The 23662-nt window shown below is 42.1% G+C and overlaps 2 protein-coding genes across 5 annotated transcripts in view; one reads left to right on the top strand and one right to left on the bottom strand.

Annotated features, from left to right (window-relative positions):
* Positions 1-3021, bottom strand: part of lca5 (lebercilin LCA5) — an 86112-nt gene extending 83091 nt beyond the window's left edge. The window contains exon 1 of one of the 4 annotated variants that reach the window (XM_080192801.1): positions 2933-3021. The gene's annotated coding sequence lies outside the window, so the exon portion shown is untranslated. Of the gene's footprint in view, positions 1-2190; positions 2314-2577; positions 2788-2932 lie in introns of those variants that run through there. The other 3 variants (XM_080192803.1, XM_080192800.1, XM_080192802.1) reach the window with 3 other exon arrangements.
* A 12206-nt stretch (positions 3022-15227) lies between these two features.
* The window catches only part of sh3bgrl2 (SH3 domain binding glutamate-rich protein like 2), a 108002-nt gene continuing 99567 nt past the window's right edge, over positions 15228-23662 (top strand). The window contains exon 1 of the mRNA XM_080192804.1: positions 15228-15446. Within this exon, the coding sequence (XP_080048930.1) occupies positions 15402-15446 (45 nt within the window). The 5' untranslated portion in view covers positions 15228-15401. The remainder of the gene's footprint in view (positions 15447-23662) is intronic.

Below are 23662 nucleotides of genomic sequence, written 5' to 3'. Positions count from 1 at the left end.
TGATTGCACAATGTTCAGCATCATTTACGACTCCTCAGATACTGAAGTAGTCATGTTCAAAATGCAACAAGATCTGGACAATATTCAGGCTTGAGCTGACAAGTGGCAAGTAACATTTACGCCACACAAATGCCAGGCAATAACCATCACCATAAGAGACACTCTAACCACCTTGACATTCAACGATGTTACCATCACTGAATCTCCCACTGTCAAAATCCTTGGGGTTACGACTGACCAGAAACTTAACTGGACTCATCACATAAACACAGTGGCTACAGCAGCAGATCAGGGGCTCAGAATACTGCAGCGAGTAACTCACCTTCTGACTCCCCAAAGCTTATCCACCATCTACAAGGCACAAATCAGAAGTGTGATGGAAAGCTTCTCACTTCAGCTCAAACATTCAAGAGGGGTTTTGGAGGAATTCAGAAGAATGAGAGGAGACCTTATAGAAACATACAAGATTATGGAGGGAATACACAAGATAGAAGCAGGGAAGTTCTTTCCACTGGCAGGTGAAACTAGAACTAGGGGCCATGGCCTCAAAATAAGAAGCAGGTTTAGGCCTGAGTTGAGGAGGAACTTCTTCACCCAAAGGGTTGTGAATCTGTGGAATTCCCTGCCCAGTGAAGTATTTGAGGCTACCTCATTGAATGTTTTTAAAGGCAAGGATAGGCAAATTTTTGAACAGTAAAAGAATATGGTAAGCTGGTGGGTAAGTGGAGCTGAATCCACAAAAAGATGAGCCATGATCTTATTGAATGGCAGAGCCAGATGACCTACTCCTGTTCCTAGTTCTTATGTTCTTATTGACACCATCCAAGACAAAGTAGCCCGTTTGAATGGCACCATATCGAACAAGCACCCACTCTCTCCATCACTGATACTCAGTAGAAGCAGTGTGTACTATCTACAAGATGCATTGCAGCAATTTATCAAATATCCTTACACAGACCACTTTCCAAACTCACGACTACTTTCATCCAGAAGGACAAGGGCAGCAGATACTTGGGAACACCACCAGCTGCAAGTTCTCTTCCAAGCCACTCACCATCCTGACTTGGAAATATATCACCATTCCTTCGCAGTCACTGGGTCAAAAATCCTGTAATTCCTTCCCTAATGGCATTGTGAGCAAACCCACAGAACATGGACTGCAGCAATTCAAGACAGCAGCTCAACACTGCCTTCAAGGGCAACTGGGGATGGGCAAGCTAGCAACGCCCATGTCCCACAATGAATAGAAAAATGCAGTGCAAATCACCCATATAGAAACTGTCAGTCCCGTTCATGTAACTTCTTCTCCCTGATTAGTATCAAGAAAATCAGTGGCACAGTAGTTAGCACTGTTGCCTCACAGCAGGGACCCATGTTCAATTCCAGCCACGGGAGACTGTGCAAACCTCATACACACATTCTCCCCATGTCTGCATGGGTTTCTTCTGGGTGCTCTCGTTTTCTCCCACAGTCCAAAGATGTGCGGGTTAGGTTGATTGGCTATGATAAATCGTCCCTTATTGTCGGTGGGATTAGGAGGGTAAATATGTGGGGCTACGGGGATACGACCTGGGTGGGATTGTCGTCGGTACAGACTCTATGATCCTACGAAAACCACAGTGAAAAGTTCTTTTAAAGTTTATTTATTAGCGTCACAAGTTGGCTTACATTAACGCTCCAATGAAATTACTGTGAAAATCCCCTATTCGCCACACTCCGGCCCCAGTTCAGGTGCACTGAGGGAGAATTTAGCATGGCCAACGCACCTAACCAGCACTTCTTTCGGACAAGGGATAATGTGTTGCATTTCAACCCTGACCATGACATGTCACTGGAAGCAGTCAGCTACCTTCAATCCACAGTGACAGAAAACGTCCTTTGATGCAGAACAGAAAAAGCAGCTTGACGAAACTTGCAAGGAATAACACTGAACTGACTCTTCGGATGAAGCTAACAATTTAGAAGGCCTGTGTTCATTGCATCTTGTTGTGTGGACTGTGAAACTAGGGGATGGCAATGGTATAAACCAGTTTCAGATTCGACAATGCTATTCACGGAAAATCTGCTCACAAAGTAACAACTTGACAACCTCCAGCAGTTAAGACAATAAGAACTGATAACTTTTAACAAACATACCAAGTCCACTGAGTAATCTAAAGCTTCAGAATCGAATAAAGATTTCAGATCTACCTTAAGAAGATCGAAGTAAAATCACAGTTGCTGGTTTCGGGGCAATCGATAAGAAGCCAGAACGGCGTTAGGGAAACAAAAATCAGCTGTCCCAGCAAGGAGGCAGATAATAAAGGCGGACAAGTTAGACCCGGAGTCAATAATAATAACAGCTCCAAAATAATCTGATGTGGACAGCCGGACACAAGGCCAGCAGCGCCAGCTCCTCACTCCCATGTAATCCTCCAGCCGAGGCTCAGGCTGCTTTGTCAGACCGCTGGAGCTCAGGGGAGAGGGCGGAGGGGCTCAGGCCCTTCTGCCGGGCCGGGAAACAAGCGACCCCGGGGGGGTGGGAGGAGAAACGGGGAGTCACACAAAATGAAACCGGCCTGGAAATAAATCCCTCACCTCGACCCTCCGCCGGAGCGGCCCGCTAAGGTGACAGCTGGGCCAGGGTGGCCAGGCGGTCCTGGCTGGCTTTGGAGCCGCTCTCCCAGCGCCTCGCTCTGTCTCCAGAGCCCTTCCCGAGCCGTTGCTATTCGATACCGCGAGCACGCTCGGCCGTTGCTATTGGAGACCCTCCCTCCGACGAGCGCGCTCCCCGCCGTTGCTATTGGAGACCCTCCCTCCGACGAGCGCGCTCCCCGCCGTTGCTATTGGAGACCCTCTCTCCAGCGAGCGAGCTTCCCACCATTGCAATTTGAGACCTTCCCTCCCCTCCCCTCCCGCGAGCACGTTCCGACGTTGCTATTGGAGACCCTACCTCCCACGAGCACGTTCCGCCATTGCTATTGGAGACCCTGCCTCCTGCAAGCGAGCTCCCCGCCGATGCTATTGGAGCCTCTCCTCTCCTCTCCGGCGGGCGAGCAAGCGAGCCCCCCACCGTTGCTATTGGAGACCCGCCCCTCCCCGCGACCACGTTCCACCGTTGCTTTTGGAGACCCGCCCCTTTCGCGAGCACGTTCCACAGTTACTATTGGAGACCTTCCCGTCTCGCGAGCACGTTCCACTGTTGCTATTGGAGACCTTCCCGTCTCGCGAGCACGTTCCGTCGTTGCTATTGGAGACCCTCCTTCCAGCGGCTGCGAGCTCACCCAGTGCTCTGTGCCGTGCTCCTACCGGGCAGTATTTACAGCGGCTGCTAGGGTAACGCCGAGCAAGCTGTCAGAGCCCAGCCCCATCCGCAACACCATCGCAACTGCATCAACAAACACAGAAATGCTGCAAAACTCTTAGGTCAGGCAGTTGGTGGATGGGGGAAACAGCATTAAGCCCAAATCTCATTAGAAATGATTTCCTACTGGTTGTGCCCCTCTGTGAAAAGGGGACTTTTGGGGATTAAGTTTGAAGAGACTGGACCAAATCCCTAGTGTCGAATTAGAGTCGCACTTTGTTTGTATGGTAAGAGGAGTAGAGTTAACGCTTTAGGTGGATGACCTTTCGTCAGAACTGTAACTGGAGCAGATTCCAAGTCAAAGAGGATACTTTTGCTAGATCTGCTGACTTCTGTGTCATAGGAGAAATGACCAGCCAGTCCATAAAGCCAGCCCTAGCTCCAATCATGCTGTGTAACTGCTCACTACTAGGAGATTCCACAATCTTCTGGAAGAGGCAAAGCAAACAAAAAAAAACACAGGCCCAAAAAGGGAAACTGGAAGATTCCTATCTACTAACCCCCTGAGGTTATAGCTTCTGAAGTCATGGAGTCCTTTTCTGTGTGAAGGCTGGGAACACACAGCTATGCCTTTCCAAGTGTTGCCAACTTTGATCCCACACTCCAGCCATTAGTCAGCATCCTTGTGATGTACAGCCTTCCTATCCAGTTGGAAAGCAAAAAGACTCATTACCCAGCTGGATGGTGCTTGACTGCGCAATCAGTGTGGATTGATCCAATTTCAAGAGAACCCACACCAACACTGAAGTGTTGGCACCCCTTGCCTTTCACAACTTCTCTTTTCCTCTCATCTACCTTCATGCTGTCAAAATCTTTGTCAGACATCCAATTTTGGATGAACTGTAACTTCTTTCATCAAAGCCTTCATCTTTATCAGTCACCACGAACTTTAGGTAGTCTCCCTGCTGACTAAATTATCTGCCCTGGCCATTGTCTTAGACTGGATTGGACTGTTATCAACCTGTTTGACTCCAAGATGAACCGCCATCCCCTTGAACCTCTTCATAACTTTGCCTGTTTCCATCCTTACCTCAGTTCAGTTATTCCTGAAATCTTTGTTTATTTGTTTATAACTTCCAGACTTGACAATTACAATGTTTTCTTGGCTACCCTCCCATCCGCCAGAAACTTCAGTATGCCCAAATCTCTGCTGCCCGCATTCTATCCCAAGCCACTTCTATTCTTGCTGATCTATGCTAGTGTCTGTTCCCCTAATTTTAAATTTATCATTTCTTTAAATTCTACCTCATAACAACAGAACAGTACATATTATAATAATGAATTATTTCTTAGCATTTTCCTCAAACCAATATCAAATATTTCTACTTTATCAGGTGACAATATTTTCTGTAACAATAGATGATGCACTTATGTTCTGTATGTAGGATAGAACAAAGAACAAAGAACAACACAGCACGGGAAACAGGCCCTTCGGCCCAACGAGCCCGCGCCGCCGTCCCACTGTCTCAGTGATCTATTTTGTCTTTTTTGATATAGTTTAATTCATACTCAAACTGAGGTTACGGGATAGAGCAGGGGTTGGGGGTGGGCCCGGGTAAGAGGCTCTTTTGGAGGAGCAGTGCAGACTCAATGAGCTGAATGGTCTCCTGCACTGTTGGGATTTTATCTGTGATTCTACAAAAAGCAATGAAATAGTTTTCCACTAGAGGGTGCTTCAAATTGGATCCAAAGGAAAATGTTCTAATCTCATAATGTGGCATTTTGAGTGTTATATTCTTTGTCATTTTAGATCATTTTAATAAAAAAACGTAAAGAACTTGATTCAAAATTTTAGAGAGGTGACATTTTCCATAAGTTACATTAACTTGGTAATGCTTATTTGTCATCTAGTTAATACCAACACGTAACTGTTTCAAATCTGTATTAGTCCATAACATAGAGCTGATTGTTTTGTCGACCAGTTTTTCTGAAAAGATTTGTCAATAAACCTGGATAAAGGCATGCTTTCATTGAAAAATGTTTTAATGTATTTATTTACTGGGTGAGTTTTAAAAGATTAGCAAAATTATGCAGCAAAATTTAATGTGACATCTTATTGAATACTTTTTGAAAATCTAAATACAGTTTCCTTTTATCTACCCCATTTGCCAAGCACAATTTTCTCATCATAAAATCATGTTGATTCTGCATATTCATTTTATGATTTTTGAAATGATGTGTTACACTTCCTTAATAATGGATTCCAACATATTCCTCACAAATGATATCAGATTAATTATTTGTTCTCTCTCACTCTCTCTTCCTCCTTTCATGAGCAAGAGTTATGATTTAAAATATAATTAAAACCCAGTTACACTTAAGTAAGAAAGTGTAACTTTTCAATGTTTTTAATAGCCATATTAAAGCATAAAAGGGAATCTTCTCATCAGATCACTGCTTTCTATTTATTTGTAGTCTGTAGGATTTCAACAGCATACACTGTGCAGAAGCATAGAACAATTGACAGTAACTTCTGAATCTCCACATTAAACCGTGCATGTGTCGGCTGCATAGAAGTGTACATGAGTGCTGGTGTACAGTAATACTACCACAAAATCTGGGTCAACAACATCTAAACTTGCAGTAAAACCTCTGAGATCTGCTGCTTGAACTTAAATACTGATAAAGAACCATCCAGAGGCTAGCATACAGAACTGCACAAAGTATCGACTACCAGATTAGCACTAGCTTTCGATCTATTATCTAACATGAAAATGCCCTATCACAGCACTGCCTACAGGCATTTAAAGATTAACACTTGTAAATTGGATTTGACACCACTTGAGCATGAGTTGGATTTTCAATGCATTTTGGAACAAAATGTTGCAGCCCACTCAGCATGATAATATAAAATTAATATACCTAATTTTAGTAAAGAGAAATGCAAAGGATACAATTTTGTACTAGTTGGTACAAAGTTGTTTAAAGAGAATGCAGGAAAAAAATCGGTGGAAGTATACCTTCACAAATCTTTGCAGATGACAAATTGAGAAGGCTTTAAAATTATGGGATCCTTAATATAGGAAGACAGAACAAAATAGGGATGTTAAGCCAAACTTTAATTAAACACTGGTTAGACCTCAGCTTGAGTACTATGTTTTAATTCTGGGCACCACACTTGAGAAAGGACCAATGTCAAGTCCAATGAAAAGGATGCAGAAGAGATTTATTAAAATTATACCAGGACTTTGGGGAGATAACGGCATATAATGTCACTGGACTAGTAATGCAGAGGCACAGGAAGATGTCCTGGGCACAAGGGTTCAAATCTCAGCTTGGCAGCTGGTGGAATTCAAATTCAATTGATAATCCTAAATTTAAAGCTAATGTCAATAATGGTGACCATGAAACCATTGTTGATTGTCATAAAAACCCATCAGGTTAACTCATCCTTGAGGGAGGGAAATCTGCTGCCTGCCCTACATGTGACTCCAGACACACAGCAGTGCTGTTGACTCAGAAATGGTGCAGCAAGCCACTCAGTTCAAGAGCAATTAGGAATGGGCAGCAAATGCTGTCCTTGTCAGAAAAGCCCACATCCCATTAAAGAATAAATTTTAAAAGGTTTTGTTGCGAAATTGGAGAAGCTGGAGTTGCCCTCCTTGAAGCAGAAAAAGTTAAGAAGTGGTCTGAAAGAGGTGTTCAAATAGAGTGAATAAGAAGAAACTATTTCCAGTGATTAGAGAGTTGCTAACTAGAAGACTCAGATTTAAGGCAATTGGGGGCTAATTTTCTTTTTCTGAGTCAGTAATCCATGATCAAGGATAACTTATTCCAAGTTGTTTCAATAGATTTTATGATGGCTGTTAAGCCCAATGTGCCATCTGCAGACCCTGCCACATGTGGGACAGATAGTTCTTGATGTGTTGAGTAGATGGGTTGTATGAAGGTCTGTGCGCACCCTTTGACACCTTGACGTTCCTGATAAAGTCTCTCCATGTGTTTGGTGCCTTCCTCTGTGAGCCTTCTCCATTTTGGTTGATCACAAGCCAGGTCTTCCTTGAGTCAATGGATATGCTTGACCTCTTCAAGGATGCTTTGAGGACAAAGAATCATAGAATCCCTACAGTGCAGAAGGAGAACATTCAATCCATCAAGTCTGCGCTGACAACAATCCCACTCAGGTCCTATCCCTTAATCCCACATATTTACCTTGATAAACCCCCTGACACTAAGGGCCAATCAATGTAACCTGCAAATCTTTGGACTGTGGGAGGAAACTAGAGCACCCAGAGGAAATCCAGGCAGACACAGGGAGAATGTGCAAACTCCGCACAGACTGATTCAAGCCGCAACTGAACCTGGGTCCTTGGCGCTGTGAGGCAGCAGTGCTAATCATTGTGTCACCATGCTGCCCATAAAACATTTCCACCCTCCTCCTGGAAATGTCCTGCTGCTACCGAATTCCAAATAGATCAGTTACTTTTGGGGGGGTGGGGCATCTGGTATCAGGCATATGAACAACATGTCCTAACCCATGCTGCCTGTAGCAAATCCTCGGCATTGGGTGGTAGGACCACATCTCCAACACAGAAGGTAGCTAACATTCCCAACATTTACGCCATACAGAGCCAGTGGCATTTGAGATAGCTTGGACATGTGAGCTGCATGGAGACTGGCAGGATCCCCAAAGACATATTCTACAGCCAGCTCACCATTGGCACTAGACTCACTTAGTACCCATCCCTTCACTTCAAAGGTGTCTGCAAACATGACATTAAGTCTTGTGACATGGACCACATACTTTTGGAACAAATTGCCGAGTTGGTGGACAGCAGTGAAGGAGGGAGTGAAAAGAGGTAAGAGAAGAGATGCAGCAGCTGGCAAGACAAGAGATGGTACCACAAAGAGACAATTAGATGCTGCCAAACCTATCAGTGACCTATTGGTGCAAACCCAAGGTCTCTTCAGACAGGGAGGCCTAGAAGATCCAGCTACAGCTGTTTTTGGGTGATTTGTGCCTCGATGTTGGGCAAGTTAGCTTGGGAGAGGATTCTACTTTCTTGCCACTAGATTTTGAGGATCTTGCAGCACTGATGGTACTCTGCTGGCGCTTTGAGATTCCTGCTGTAGGTCCAAGTCTACGAAGAGTACAGGAGTTTTGGGATTACTGCTACTTGGCAAACCATGACATTAGTCACTAGTTTGAGATCCTGGTACCCAAATATTATTTTCCTCAGTTGGCCAAAGGCTGAGTTGGCACATTGGAAGCAATGATGAATTTCATCCTCTGTGTTTGCCTTCATCAAGAGGAAAGATATAGAAAGTAATTCACATTTACTAGGATTTTGCTTTTGATCTTAATTGCTGGGGGATGGGTGGGGGGAGGGGATGTTTTACTGTCAGAGCTGGTTGATAGACGACCTTAGTTTTCTGACATGAAGTGAGATGAGGAAATGGTGATTTGTTGTGATCTGCCTGAATGTGCTGACTAGAAGGGTGGTAGAAGCTGATTCATTAATAACTATTAAAGGGAAGGAATAAGTACCTAAAGGAAATGAAATTGCAGGGCTGTTGGAAAGAGCAGGGAGGTGAGATTCATTGGGTGTCTTATCTGAAGAGCCAGCATAAGCGTGTTGGTCCAATAACAAGAAGTTCTCTCCAGTGTCCTTCCTTTCTGTATCATTCTATAATGTTAGAATAATCTTTTATCAATAGCTTTTGCATTCCTTTCTATGATCTGCGTCTCTTCTGCTTCAAATAATTAAAGATTATGGAGAATCCACCAGCAAATCTCCCCTCCCCCATACACACACACACACACACACACACACACACACACACACACACACACACACACACACACACACACACACACACACACACACACACACACACACCAGATTCATTCCAGATTTTGAGAATCGAGCCAGATGGAACTGTTTACAACTGATCTTAAAGAGAGACTCAGTATGTATAGACTGTAAGTAGTGTAACACTTATGCCTCAATTCAAAAGGTTGCCGTTTCAAATCCTCTTCTAGGGCATTGAGGACATAATGTAAGATGGCACTTCAGTGTAATACTGAGGCAATGTTGTGCTGTCAGGTGAGATGTTAAACCACTTGCTCTCTCAGGTGGATGTCAAAAAATCCAAAGGCACAATTGGAAGAGTAGGAAAGTTCTCTCTAATGTCCTTGTCAAAATGTATCTCTCAGCCAAAATCACTAAAACGTTATCTGGCCATCATCTCATCATTGTCTGTGATTTTGCTGTGCGCAAATTGTCTACTACATTTCCTATAATACGACAGTATCACGTTTCAAAAATACTTAATTGGTTGTGAAACACTTTGAGGCCACGAAAGATTTAAAATAAAGGCAATTCTTTTGTGTCTTTAATAAATGTATGTGTCTGTATTGGGCCAAAACGAAGTTCATCTACAATCCAGCCCAAGTCAAGGTGGTGAAAACCTAGCCTCTGCTCAATGGTTCCAATCAGAAAAATTACTTTGGTTTTTTTTGTAGGTTTATGACAGATCCTGCCAATAATTCCATTCAGACTAAAACTAAACTGATAATCTCAGATGTCTTCTACACGTAAGGAGTGATATATAAAGATGTTTGTTTGTCTCACTCTAAAAGGTCACAATAATGTGGGAAATGAAGAAATTAACACAACTTCAGGTTGCTCCCTTGAAGTTTGTTTTAAAGTACATTGTTTCTGCTGAGAATGAGAAGTTTCACTCTATACAATATTTGACTTAGTGGTGCTTGATGCTGTTCCTGGTTTTCTGAAACAAAGAAGTTTTCCAACAAAGTATCCTTCACCCAGGTTAGTATAAAGATTTTTGTGATTAAAAGTAGACACATATACAGAGAAAAACCCAATAACGTGATTTGTAATATGAAGGGTGTCATCATTACTGCCACTTTTGTTATTAAACTGTTACAACACTTTTAAAAGAATGAAAACATTTTTGCTATAACAAACATTTCATCTACTGAGGTGCAAACTCCCTACAGCAAAGCAATATGCTGATTGGTGTTGACCATTTTGAAATGTTCCAAGAGCTGGGCCTACTTGAAAACCTACTGTTCAGAGAGTGACACATCAAGAAGGCAAATGGTTGGTTGGCATTCATAGCAAGAAGATTAGAGTATAGGAATAGGGATGTTTTGCTGTAATTGTCTAGGGTATTGGTGAGGCCATACCGGAGTATTGTGCACAGTTTTGGTGTCCTTACCTTAGGAAGGATGTCCTTGCTATAGAGGAAGCACAGCAAAGGTTTACCAGGCTGATTCCTGGGATGGCAGGTCTATGATGTGAGGAGAGATGGTTGGTTAGGATTTTTAGAAGATTAAGAGGGAATCTCATAAAAAGTTATAAAATTCTAACAGGATTAGACAAGGTAGATTCAGACAGAATATTCCCACTGATGGGGGAGTTCAGAACTAGGGGTCATTGTTTGAGGATGAGGGGTAAACCTTTTAGGACTGAGGCAAGGAGAAATTTCTCATCCAGAGAGTGGTGCATCTGTGGAATTCACTTCCACAGGAAGTAGTTGAGGCCAAAACATGTGATTTCAAGAACAAATTAGATGTAGCTGTTGGGGGCTAAAGAGATCAAGAAGTTTGGGGGGGAAGGTGAGATCGGGATTTGAATTTGATGATCAGCCACGATCAAAATAAATGGTGAAGCAGGCTGAAAGGGATGAGTGGCCTATTCCTTCTACTTTCTAGGTATCTATGTTACTGTGGCTATCTACAATTATAGATCATCTAGATATCAATATATTGTCCATTAAAATATCTAAATGCATCGTGCACACCCTGTACATAACTGGCACATTTCTTGAATAGCTTTTGCTTTGGTAACATTTATGATGTATTAATAGCTTGCGGCATTGCCAACTATTGGAATACTTAAATACCACATTTCTTTAAATTAAAAAATACAAGCCTCCAAATACCAGGTGGGGGGTGCTTTCCCACTTGTCTGTTAACTCTTCTTCTTTTGTCTCCCTCCCTCCTGGGCTTGGGGGTGGAAGGTGCTTGGTTAGGTTTGTTTTGTGCATCCTGTACAGAGATGAATACTGAGTCTAAGCCTAGACAGCTCCACGAGGCTGTGTCCTCAGCCCCTTACTATACTGCTTATACACCTATAATTGTGCAGTCAAATTCCCCTTCAACCCGATTTTCAGGTTTGCTGATGACACCACTGTAGTGGGATCAGATCTCAAATAATGACGAGACAGAATACAGGAATGAGATAGAGAATCTGGTGAACTGGTGCGAATACAGGAATGAGACTGAGAATCTGGTAAACTGACAAAAATCTCTCCCTCAGTATCAGCAAAATGAAGGAGATTGTCATTGACTTCAGGAAGCATGGAGAACATGCCCCTGTCTACGTCAATGGGGACAAAATAGAAATAGTCAAGAGCTTCAAGTTTTAGCTGTCCAGATTGCCCGCAACCTGCTGACACGACAGTAAAGAAAGCCCACTAACACCTTCATTTTCTCAGAAGACTAAAGAAATTGGCATGTCAACAACAACTCTCATCAACTTTTACAGATGAACCATAAAAAAGCATTCTTTCTGGTTGTATCACAGCTTTGTATGGCTTGGGCCTGCTCTGGCCAAGACTACAAGAAACTACAAAAGGTCATGAATGGACCCTCCCATCCATTAACTCTGTCTACACTTCTTGCTACCTTGGAAAAGCAGCCAGCATAATTAAGGACCCCACACACCCCGGACATTCTCTCTTCAACCTTCTTCCACTGGGAAGAAGATACAAAAGTCTGAGGTCACATACCAACCGACTCAATGACAGCTTCTTCCTTGCTGCCATCAGACGTTTGAATAGAACTGCCTCACACTAAGTTGATCTTTCTCTATACACTAGCTATGTCTGTAACACTACATTCTGCACTGTCTCCTTTCCTTCTCTATGAATGGTATACTTTGTCTATATAGCGCACAAGAAACAATACTGATACACGTGACAATAATAAATCAAATCAAAATTAAGCAAATTACTCCATTTGGACACTTCTTGAGTGCCATTCTAATCAAGTGATGAGTTTTGTAAATGGTAGAAAGGTTTTTAAGGGCAAGGAGATGAATTCCTAACTTGTCTTGTAGCTATGATTTTGATATCCAGTCTCTCAACAGCCGTGGTCCTTCAAGATGTTGAGGTCATGGGAGAGACAGCAATGATGGTACCATTGAAGGTAAACAGGAGATGGCTGGGCTTTCCCTTTTTTGGAGAAAGTCACTTACGTGGCATGAACGTTACATGTCAATTTCATTTTGGATATTATCCAGGTCCTGCTATAGGCTTGCATGTGCTGCTTTATTATCGGATGAGCAATGAATGAAGCAGTGGATTCATCAGCTAATGGGGTGGGGGGTGAAATTATAGATTAAGTAACTAAGAACATTTTTGTAAGAATACTTTCCTTATAATTCCAGAAAGTAGTCTCACAACACCAAGTTAAAGTCCAACAGGTTTATTTAGTAGCATGAACTTTCGGAGCAATGCCCCTTCATCAGCTGAGTGAAGAGTTCAGTTCACAAACAGGGCATATATAGACACAAACTCAACTACAAGATAATGGTTGGAATGCAAGTTTTAACAGGTAACCAGATGCAGACAGTGTGAGTGGAGAGAGAATTTAGCACAGGTTAAAGAGGTGTGAGTTGTCTCCAGCCAGTGAGATTTTGCAAACCCAGGCAAGTCATGGGGTTACAGATAGTGTGACGTGAATCAAGATCCCAATTGAGACCATCCTCATCTGTGTGGAACTTGACAATTAGTTTCTGCATTGTTGTGTGTTGTGAAAGCTGTCTTGGAGGACTCTTACTCGAAGATCCGAGGCTGAATGCCCTTGGCTCCTGAAGTGTTCCCCAACAGAAAGAGAACACTCTTGCCTGGTGATTGTTGAGCAGTGTCCATTCATCTGTTGCATAGCCATGCATTTCATCCTTCAATTGTTGGAAAATCTGAATTGAATACAGACCGCTTAGCAGGTCTGGCAGCAGCTAGCCAATGCTCGGTGAATTTTATCCTGCTGAGGTGATAATTCTTATAATTCCAGCAGTGATATCTTGGCTGTGATGAATTGACATTCAACACCTACAACCATTTTCCTTCGAGTCAGATTTTCCCCCTGACCCCATTGCTCTGGCTCCTTGGCACCATATTTAGTCAAATGTCTTTATCAGTGCTCTCTGCCCTGGCAGTCAGCTTTTGCATTCTCTGTGTCAAAGCTGTGGTCAGATCAGAACTATAGCGCAAACATAGAGAATGCTAGAAAAACTCAGCAAGTCCAGCAGCATCTGTTCGGAGAGAAAACAGAGTTAGTGTTTGCTTCAGAACTAAAAGATTGGAAAATGTCCCAGATACTATGTTGTACAAGAGAGGGTGGAACAGTTATTAGTGAAAGCTGGGAGAGATTGCTACAAAGGCATAGCAAACTTTAAAAACTTTTAAACTTTATTTATTGATGTCACAAGTAGGCTTACATTAACACTGCAATGGAGTTACAAAACAAGAGATAGGTGGCCTGGAGGGGAAGAGGGGTGGTGGGGTAGGAGTGGGGAGGGAGGATTTTTGCATTGAGACAAAATACATATGGGATATAAAAAAAGGACTAAGAGGGAGGAAAAAAGTTACAGTCTAAAACTTTTGAACTCAATGTTGAGTCCTGAGGGTTGCCATGTCCCTAATTAGAAGATAAGATGCTGCTCCTCCAGCCTGTATTGGGCTTTACTGAAGCATTAGAACTGGCCAAGGACAGATGCATAGGCATGAGAGCAAAGTGCTGAGTTGAAATGGCAAGCAACAGGAAGGTTGAGATCACTTGCACCTTTTTCAGTTGTTCTACTGTACCTGCTGTTCCCAATGCAACAGGGAGTTTAGGGCCATGCTTGCAGGCTGAGCAAAGGTGTTCCACACTTGATTAAACTGCCATATTATGAGCTAGATGGCAAAATTATTGAATCATTGGGTGGCACGGTGGCACAGTGGTTGGCACTGCTGCTTTGCTGTGCCAGGGATCTGGGTTCAATTCCCAGCTTGGGCCACTGATTGAGCAAAGTTTGCACATTCTCCCCGTGTTTATGTGAGTTTCCTCCGGGTGCTCCAGTTTCCTCCAGCAGTCCAAAGATGTATGGGTTAAGTGGATTGGCCATGTTAAATTGCCCTTTAGTGTCAGGGGGGCTAGCTGGAGTAAAAGTATGGGATTATGGGAATTGGGTTCTGGGTAGGATTATTGTCCGTGCAGTCTCGATAGGCTGAATGGCCTCCTCCTGCACTGTAGGATTCTCTAATTCTCTATTATTCTATGGTCATTACTGCCAGCTCGAGCCACGAAACCCACAGATTCTGGCACAAGGAAATCAAAAAATCCAAAATTTAATTCTGTGATTTGTATTTCCTGAACGCCTTTCCTTTTCTATAGGGATGGCCAACCTGGCAGCGTCTGTGGAGAGGGAAACAGAGCGTTTCAAGTCTATGAACTTTCGTCAGAACCTCCAGATTTCCAACACCTTTGGTACTCGAGCTTTATAAACTTCTTGGTGGGAAGCAGAGAAAGACGGCTGAAATGTAATAGTCTCGACTATAGGTGGCTCTTAGCTGCCCGCGCATCTTCGTAAGGAATTATTGAATGGGGCTAATCCCCCCCTTGGATAGATTGAGCCGCTCAATCAATGTCAGGTGCAGCCAGCCCTCCTGGTGAGTGTGGGTACTACATACAGACGATGGCCCGAGGTGAGCAGTGTGCGCCGCGCTGCCCGCCGGGAGATGTAGTCCACCGCTCCCACCGCCCCCATTGTAAGGCGCAGGAGGAAAGACTACATTACCCAGCGTCCCCCGCGGGGGCCAAGCTCGATCGCAAGCAGCAGTGACTGGGCAAAGCGCTTGCAAATCCCAGGCGGGGTCCGCTTTTGGCAATGAGATTGGGGAATGAGCGTTTATTTATTTACTACCTACCAGCATCGTGCCATGCATTCGTAGGCAGCATCCGGATAGCTCAGGCTGTCGCTTAGGCTTCGGGCGGTATTTCATTCGCCTAATCCGCAGTTCTTTCTCCCCGGCATTTGAGAAGATGGTTATTCGTGTGTTCATCGCCTCCTCTTCTGCCTCTGTCGCGGTAAGTAGGAAAACAGCAGCAGCAGCAGGTTATAGCTGCGGGAGGTTACCATCATGCTCGTGCTACATACAGTAGGACTTCGTTCCAGCAACCAGAATAAATTCAATAACCTTCCTTTTGACAGAGATCTGCAGACACAATTTATTTTAATGGAACTAGGGCTCAAACTTCAAACAAATACAACGTTTTCACGTTATCTTCTAATGCAAACGTTCAGCTGCGTGTGCAAAATATATGGTGTGATATATAACATGACACATTTGACCCATTTCCTATAATAACCAACACAGATTTATGGACTTAGGATGAATTATTTTGTTTTTGCTGCTGTCACAGGTACAGTGGAGTTCTGATTTGTTTTTCCTACGTGACAAAACTTTGGAAATGCGTTGTCATCGGTGGCATAAGCTAAAATCTATTCGATTTGCAACTGTGTTCCGAGTAGGTTGAAGAGTTTTCTTACTGAACTGAATTATTTGCTTTTGTCTAAAGGTGTAGGGTGTGCTAATATAAAATGTTTTCACCCCCGTCTTTAGATGCTACCCCCGTTAGCTGCGAGGAGCTACACTGTGAGCACTGCACAGTTAACTCTGGCTTGCCACCGCAACCAGGGGACGCATTGCCTCTGTTTGATGCCTCCCAATAGAGTTGGTGAAAAGAGAGTCTGCTTTTCTCGACTCCACTCCATTCTATTTAACACAGGATGCAACTGAACCAATCCGTTATAATTTCACTCGAATCAAGCTAGGCTGAAGCAAAATTCTTATTCATGACTCAGATGATTTGTTCAACGTGCTTCTAGGATTTCAATATGTGCGGGTTATTGATGCAGCGTTTAACTTCATTTAGGGAGGGCAGTACTCTCCCTTGCCTGAATTTCAAGATTTTGGGTTTAAGTCCCACTCCCAGGGTTTAGCGCAAAAATCAAAGCTGACACTCCAGTCAATGAGTGCTGCACTGTTGGGCAGATGCCATCTGTTTGCTCGGGGTGAATGTGAAAGATCCCATGGCACTATTTTGTAGAAAAGCAGGATATTATCCCTGGTGTCCTGGCCAATTATGTCTCCCTCAATCAGTGTTACCAGAAATACAGTTTTACCTGGTCATTATCACTGTGGGAGTCTGCTGTGCACAAATTGGTTGCCATGTTTCCGAAATTACAACAAAGAGATAAAGGCAAAATACTGCGAATGTTGGAATCTGAAACAAAAACAGCAAATGCTGAAAAATCTGAGCGAGTCTGACCGCATCCGTGGGGCAAGAATAGAGTCAATGTTTGGAGTCAGAACTCTGATGAAGGGTCATTCAGACACGCAACGTTGGCTCTATTCTCTCTCCACAGATTTTGTCAGACCTGCTGAGATTTTCCAGCATGTTCTGTTATTACACCAGTGACCACACTTCAAAAGTATTTAATTGGTTGTAAAGGGCTTCGAGATGTCTGGTGGTCATGAAAAGCATTATATCATTGAAGGTCTTTTTTTAAGTGAATGAAGCCATTAACTGTTTATCTCCTGGATAATTTGTTTTTAACTTGAAATGAATTTATCACTTACTTGCATAATAAACTTTTTTTATTCATTCAGGGCATGGGTGTCGATTGCTGGCCAGCATTGATCGCCCACTTCTAGTAAACATAATACTTGTAAGAATAAGCTCTATTTTATTAAAAACCCTTCTGAACACTGCAAAAGTTAGACCTTAAAATATAAATATATACTTCCTTTCAATGCCCTCATCAAAATCAACAATATACTGTCACTTTAGGGTCACCCCAAATATGGTTGTATAAGTTGATGTGTGCTCAATAACTGCAGTTAGCTAACTCTGTGGGTTGAATGTTTTCTATAATCTCCTATTGCTTTTTGTGTGCAGTGGTGACTTTGCTTTCCTAGGGAAGTAACTTCATGCACTTGAGAGACAAATAATGGAACGTTTTCAAGTGCTGCCACCCTGCTTTATAATCTTGTTAAATTGCTACCTTTGTGTCAGATGCTTTCTGCATTTATTTTGTCACCCAGCTTTTTGGTCAAACTAGAAATACACTTTCTATAAATTAACATTGAAGATATTTATTTTAAAGAAAAATTGAAGTTTGCACCATTAATATCTGCTGTTATCAACAGTGCAAGGAAATCAGAGCACGCTTTCTCAAACTCATCAGGTGCCTTTGGACAGTATCTTGGTAAACGCACCCAATGCTTATCAAAGCAAAACAAAGATGTGCGGGTTAGGTTGATTGGCCATGGTAAATTGACCCTTCGTGTCGGGGGGAATTAGCAGAGTAAATACATGGGGCTATGGGGATAGGGGCTGGGTGGGATTGTGGTTGGTGAAGATTCAATTGGCTGAATGGCCTTCTTCTGCACTGTGGGAATTCTGTGATTTAGCGTGGCCTAATATAAGTGCTTTTCTTTGTTTTTATATAAATACTTAATGAGCTTTGGATATTTCTAGGGCCACTGCGTCCAACCCCTTACAATAGATTCATAGAATCCCTGCAGTGCAGAAGGAGGCCATTTGGCCCATCAAGTCTGCACCAACTCTCTGACAGAGTATACTCACTTCCACCACCCACCTATCACTTCACAAATTTACCATGGCTCATCCATCTCAACTACACACCTTGGAAAACTAAGAGGCAATTCAGCATGGCCAGTCCATCCAACCTGCACAACTTTGGACCATGGGAGGGAACTGGAACATCTGGAGGAAACCCATGCAGACATGGGGAGAACATACAACGTCCACAAACACTGTCACCTAAGGCTGTAATTAAACCCTGGTCCCTGGTGCTGTGAGGCTGAAGTGCTAACTGTGCTGCCCCCCAGATGTCCATAATCTAATTTTTACTGAGATCAGGAGAAGTCTTGTTTTTGTACCAGGTTCAAAGCTAACAATATGCATGTATTGCTCTGGAACCATAGAAGTTTGGTGAAGATAAGGAGGTATGATGTGGTATTTAGCTAAAGTAGAGCTTAGAAAGGCAGCTGAAAGACAATTGGCGAAGTTAGGTTTGGAGATGAGTATATGGATGAAGGTTTCAGCTTCAGTGAGGGTGAAATATGGATAAAGGTCAGTGGAGTTGGCTTTTTAATGAACCAGAAAACTGATCTTTCACCTTTTGACATGGTCTGCAATCAGAGAGAGACAGAATCTTATTCTTTGGTTTAAAATCATCTAAATTTAAATAATCTCTGGCTTGGGCTCAGTGTTTTCATGACCAAAGGCCAGCAGTGCAATACTGCCCCATAGCTTGACATCCATTGTAACTGTTTTGGCAATCTTATTCGCAATACACAAAGATCACTGCTAATATAATGGAACACTGGTTTTCAGACATTGGTTAAATTTAAGTTTGTCAAATAAAAAGGTATGATGTTTTCACTTCCTGCAAGAAAAGAAAATGATTAATTACTCAGTTAAATCATTGATTTGAGCACAAAATTTAGGTGCACATGTACAAAACAGAAAAAAAATGGTATAACTAATCTATAATTTGTCTTTGCTGGGTAGGCGGTGGGTATAGCTTTCTCTGTAGTTATAACTATGACTTCACGTCAACTTTACTGTTGCCATAGCATTCCTTTGATTAAAACAGCATGAACCTAACATGAAATTATTACCCGGAATACCATTCTTTTGTTTCAGATCTGTTTATTTTTTTGCTTTGATGTAAGCACAGCTCCCTTGGCAGCTATAAAACCAATCTGGAACTGAAATTGTAGTGTAAGTAATTACTGCAACAGCATACTCCTCTAATGTAGGTGCTTCACAGGAGTGTTACTGAACAAAGTTTGACACTGAACCACAAGGAGACATTAGGATGTGTGATCAGAAGACTGGCTAAAGGAGTGGCTTAAATGAGAAAAGAGGGGTGAAGTGGTTTAGAGAGGGAATGTCAGAGCAAAGGGCCCAAGCAACTGAAGGCTCAGATGCCATTAGTGGAGTGATTTAAAACCAGGGACTAAGCAGAAGAAGCAAGAATTGGAGGAGCACTGAGATTTTTGGCACTGAGATGGTTGTAAGGCTGAAAAAGTGGGTAGAGAATGACAAAGCCACGGTAGGATTGGAAAACTAGGGTGAGACTATTAATATCGCTGTTTTGTCAGACCAGCAGCCAGTGCAGGCCAGCGAGCATAATGAGTGAACTACCATACTTGGTGTGAGTTAGGATATGAGCGGCAGAGTTTTGGATGTCATGCCCATGGTGGGTAGAAGATAGGAGGTGGGCCAGGTCACAAGCAAACAAAAGCATAATTGAGGGCTTTAGCAGCAGATTGGAGATGTTGGGGTAAGTTTTTCACTCAGAGGGTGGTAGGTGTGTGGAATTGGCTGCCGGCGGTGGTAGTGGCGGTGGATTCAATAGGGTCTTTTAAGAGACTTCTGGATGAGTACATGGGACTTAATAAGATAGAGGGGTATAAGTAAGCCTAGTAGGTAGAGATATGTTTGGCGCAACTTGTGGGCCGAAGGGCCTGTCTGTGCTGTAGCTTTTCTATGTTCTATAAGGTGAGGCAGGGCAAAGACAGGCAATGTTACAGAGTTGGCAGTAAATGTTCTTGCTAATGGAGCAGATATATGGTCAGGAGTTTATTTTAATGTTCAAAAGGATGCCAACATTCCAAACAGTCTACTTAGCCTCAGACTGTGACAGTAAAAGGGATGGAGTTGGTGACTAAGAAATTGATTTTTGTGTTGAGAACTGAAGATAGTGGCTTTCATTTTCTCAATATTCAATTGGGGGACATTTTTGTTCATCCAGGACTCAATATTGGATATGTGGCATGACAGCAGAGGGTTTGAGAGATGGCAGTGAAGTTGAGTTGGGTGTCAATAGCATTTATGCACAACCTGAAGTGTTTTGGATGGTACTCAGCAATGGCATGTAGATGGGGTCATGATGTGGATATGCCAGCGTTGGACTGGGGTAAACCTGGTGTTGTCAGACTTTTTACTATGTAGATGGGGTTCAAGGGTTGACCCTTGGTGGGGGATCTGGAGCTAACTGTCCAAGAGAGACACGTGAGAACCATTGCAGTTGATTTCCTGGCACTGCCTTGGGAGGTGGTGAAAGCGGGCTGCCTCACATCCTTCAAAAAATACCCAGATGAGTATTTGGCATGCCATAACCTTCAAGGCCATGAGCCAAGTGCTGACATTAATTGGGCAGGTCGGGACCTTTCATGCATTGGTGCAGACCCAATGGGTCGAAGAGGCTCTTCTGCACTGAAGTATTCTGTAAAACTTGATAAATAATCAGATAATAGTCCCACCCAATGAGGAGGCATTGGAGAAGGATAGTCAACAATATCAATGGCTGTAGATAGATGGAGAAGGATAAGGAATTATAGTTTACTATAGTTGAAATAAGACAATTGTTTCAATTCTGTTGTGCCAAGGTCATAAACCTGATTGACGTTGTTCAAACATGGATTGCAGGAAAGATGGGCACGGATTTCAAAGGTTACAATATGCTATAAGGCTTTGCAGAGAAAAGGGAAATCGAAGGTGGGGCAGTTATTTGCGAGGATTGAGAGATCAGGGGTAGGCTTTTTTGGTAAGGGGGCAATGACATATTCGAGGGAGGTTGTACCTGAGGAGAAGAACATTGTCACCAGCTAACATGGCTTTCTAGGAGGGGAAGTTGGATGATCAGTAGTTTGGTAAAAAATCTATTCAGAGAACAAGATGTGTGTCTTGTGGGCATAATTAACTTCCTTTATTCTTTCATGTGATGTAGCTGTTGCGAGCAAGGCCAGCATTTGTTGCCCAACACTATTGTCCTTGAACTGAGGGCCTTGTTAGGCCATTTCAAAGGGCAGTCAGCCATGTTGCTGTGGGTCTGAAGTCATATGTAAGCCAGACCAGGTTAAGGTTGGCAGATTTCCTTCATAAAGGTGGTTTGTGAGTCAGCTATTTTCAACAATCGATGATAGTCGTCATTGTCACCATTAACAAGATTAGCTTTCAATTCCATATTTATTGATTGACTTTAAATTCTACAAGCTGTTATGATGAGTTGTAAACCCATGTCCCCAGAGCTCTAGCCTGGGCTTTTGGATTACTACTGCAGTGACATTACCACTACATACTATTTCTCTCAGAGAAGGCAAAAGGTGAGATTGGAAATAAACTAGAGAAAGATATGAGTTCAAGGATAGGAGAGAGGGGGAGCTTAAGTTTAATAAATTAGTGTAACAGCTCCTCAGTGTTTAGATTGATAGGTGTATGTAGACTTTTTGGTTTTTCATAATCACCATCATTTGTACCAGTGGAGCTGTGCAATTTAACTTGTCAGCCAGTCTTTATTACTCCACCAAGAAGAAAACTTGCCTTCCATTCTGAAACACAGTAAATTCACTAACCTTTTGTATTCTACTGATAATGTACTTTAAAGTATTGCCTTGTAACAAATTCAAATGTTTGCATTTGTTTTTGTTTACATTTCAGTTTTTGCCTCTGTCTATTTTATCAAAGCCCCTCATAATTTTGAACACCTTAATTAAATCTCACATTAAATCTCCTGCACTAAGAGTAACAATCCCACTTTATTTAATGATTTACATAACTGAAGTCCCTCATCCATGATGCCATTCCAGCAAATCTTTTCAGCAATCTCTCCTGGGCTACATAAACTTGTCATGTGCATATTCAAATTTTATTCACTTGCATGAAAAGGTACTTAATTTTGCGATCAGCTATGATTTTTGAAACAAAGGAATACCCTGGATACTGGCAATCTGAAATTTAAATATAAAATGCTGGCGATACTAAGAAGATCAAGTTGCATCTGTGGAGAGAGAAACCACATGATTTCTGAAGTTTATGACTCCTCTGTTGCTCCATTAAATGTGAGACTAAATGATTGTGTAAATTAAAATTCAGAGGGAGCTTTCCATGTACCATTTTATATGTCCCAGCTTTCATCCATAGGCAGAGATTGAGTGCATTATCTTACAATGGATCCATTTTAATATGTGGGAAGAGTGAATTACAGTAATTAAATTAAGATTCAGTTGCTTAATTTTTTAAATAATTAGTACCAGGAATGCATTAGCACTATGCTTAGTTATGTATAATGGTGAGCATATGAAATTATTATTATTCAATAAAGTGACTTTTTATGTCATATTTACTTGATCTATTGATGTACTGCAAAATGTTTTATCGCATATACTTGTTATCATCCTGAGCTCAAATTGCATTTGCAAAGAACGTTGTAGTTTAGAGTGCAACCGTGATGTATCAAATGCTAATATATTGACTATCATGATGGATTGAAACATTTCAAGTCTCTAGATGTGAAATTAATAAGCGTACCAGAATGAATTTTCAATACTCTAATATGTCTGTCATCAGCTCCAACCCTTGTTTCACACTATACAATTGTTATTTCTGTGTATTGGTCACATTGTTGGATGTGGAACTTTTAGGAGCGTGGGGTTTTTCAGTTAACAACAGCAGTGGACATGTTAGCATCAACCATTTCAAATTCCTCAGCCTGTAAGGTTTCATCCCATCAATCACAAGGTTCTCATTAGCATCTTATGGGAAATGTGGGATCATCTGAGCGTACAATATTGATGATAACTTCTTTTCTGGAATGGGACTCTTCAATTGGGCTGAACAATTTTGCCTTGGATTCTATTGAACAATAGATAATAAAGGAACATTGACACAGTGATGTCTTTAAGAATCTTTCTGCAGCACTGGAAACATTCAGGTTAGACAGCATTTCTGGAAGGAAACTTAATATTTCAGGTTGGTCATTGTCACTGAACTTCTCTATGTACCTTGATGCATTTCATTGTTTTTTTAACACCTAAATTGGAATATAGAATATACACTACATTAATTTATCAATTTTCTTGTACTTAATCTTAAAATAGTGCAAATTGGTGAACCACGGGCTTGTTAAGAAAGCAGTTCTATTTATATAGAATTTTTATGACTGTAGGATGCTCCACGGTTCTTCAAATCAATGCTCGTCAAAATGTGCATGAGATTTATTTTTACATCTTAATTATCTACCTAAAATTATGACTTGTATGTATGTAATACCTTTCACAACCTTAGGATCTGCTAAACACGCCACACTTTATTAGTACTTAAAGAGATATTATGATAAGACCATAAGATATAGGAGCAAAATTTGGCCATTCAGCCCACGCTCTGCCATTCAACCATGGCTGATAAGTTTCTCAAACCCATTC

Source organism: Carcharhinus amblyrhynchos, chromosome 7, assembly GCF_965287045.1.
Source record: "Carcharhinus amblyrhynchos chromosome 7, sCarAmb.v2.hapA, whole genome shotgun sequence".
Taxonomy (NCBI): domain Eukaryota; kingdom Metazoa; phylum Chordata; class Chondrichthyes; order Carcharhiniformes; family Carcharhinidae; genus Carcharhinus; species Carcharhinus amblyrhynchos.
This window is presented reverse-complemented; position numbering and strand designations above follow the sequence as displayed.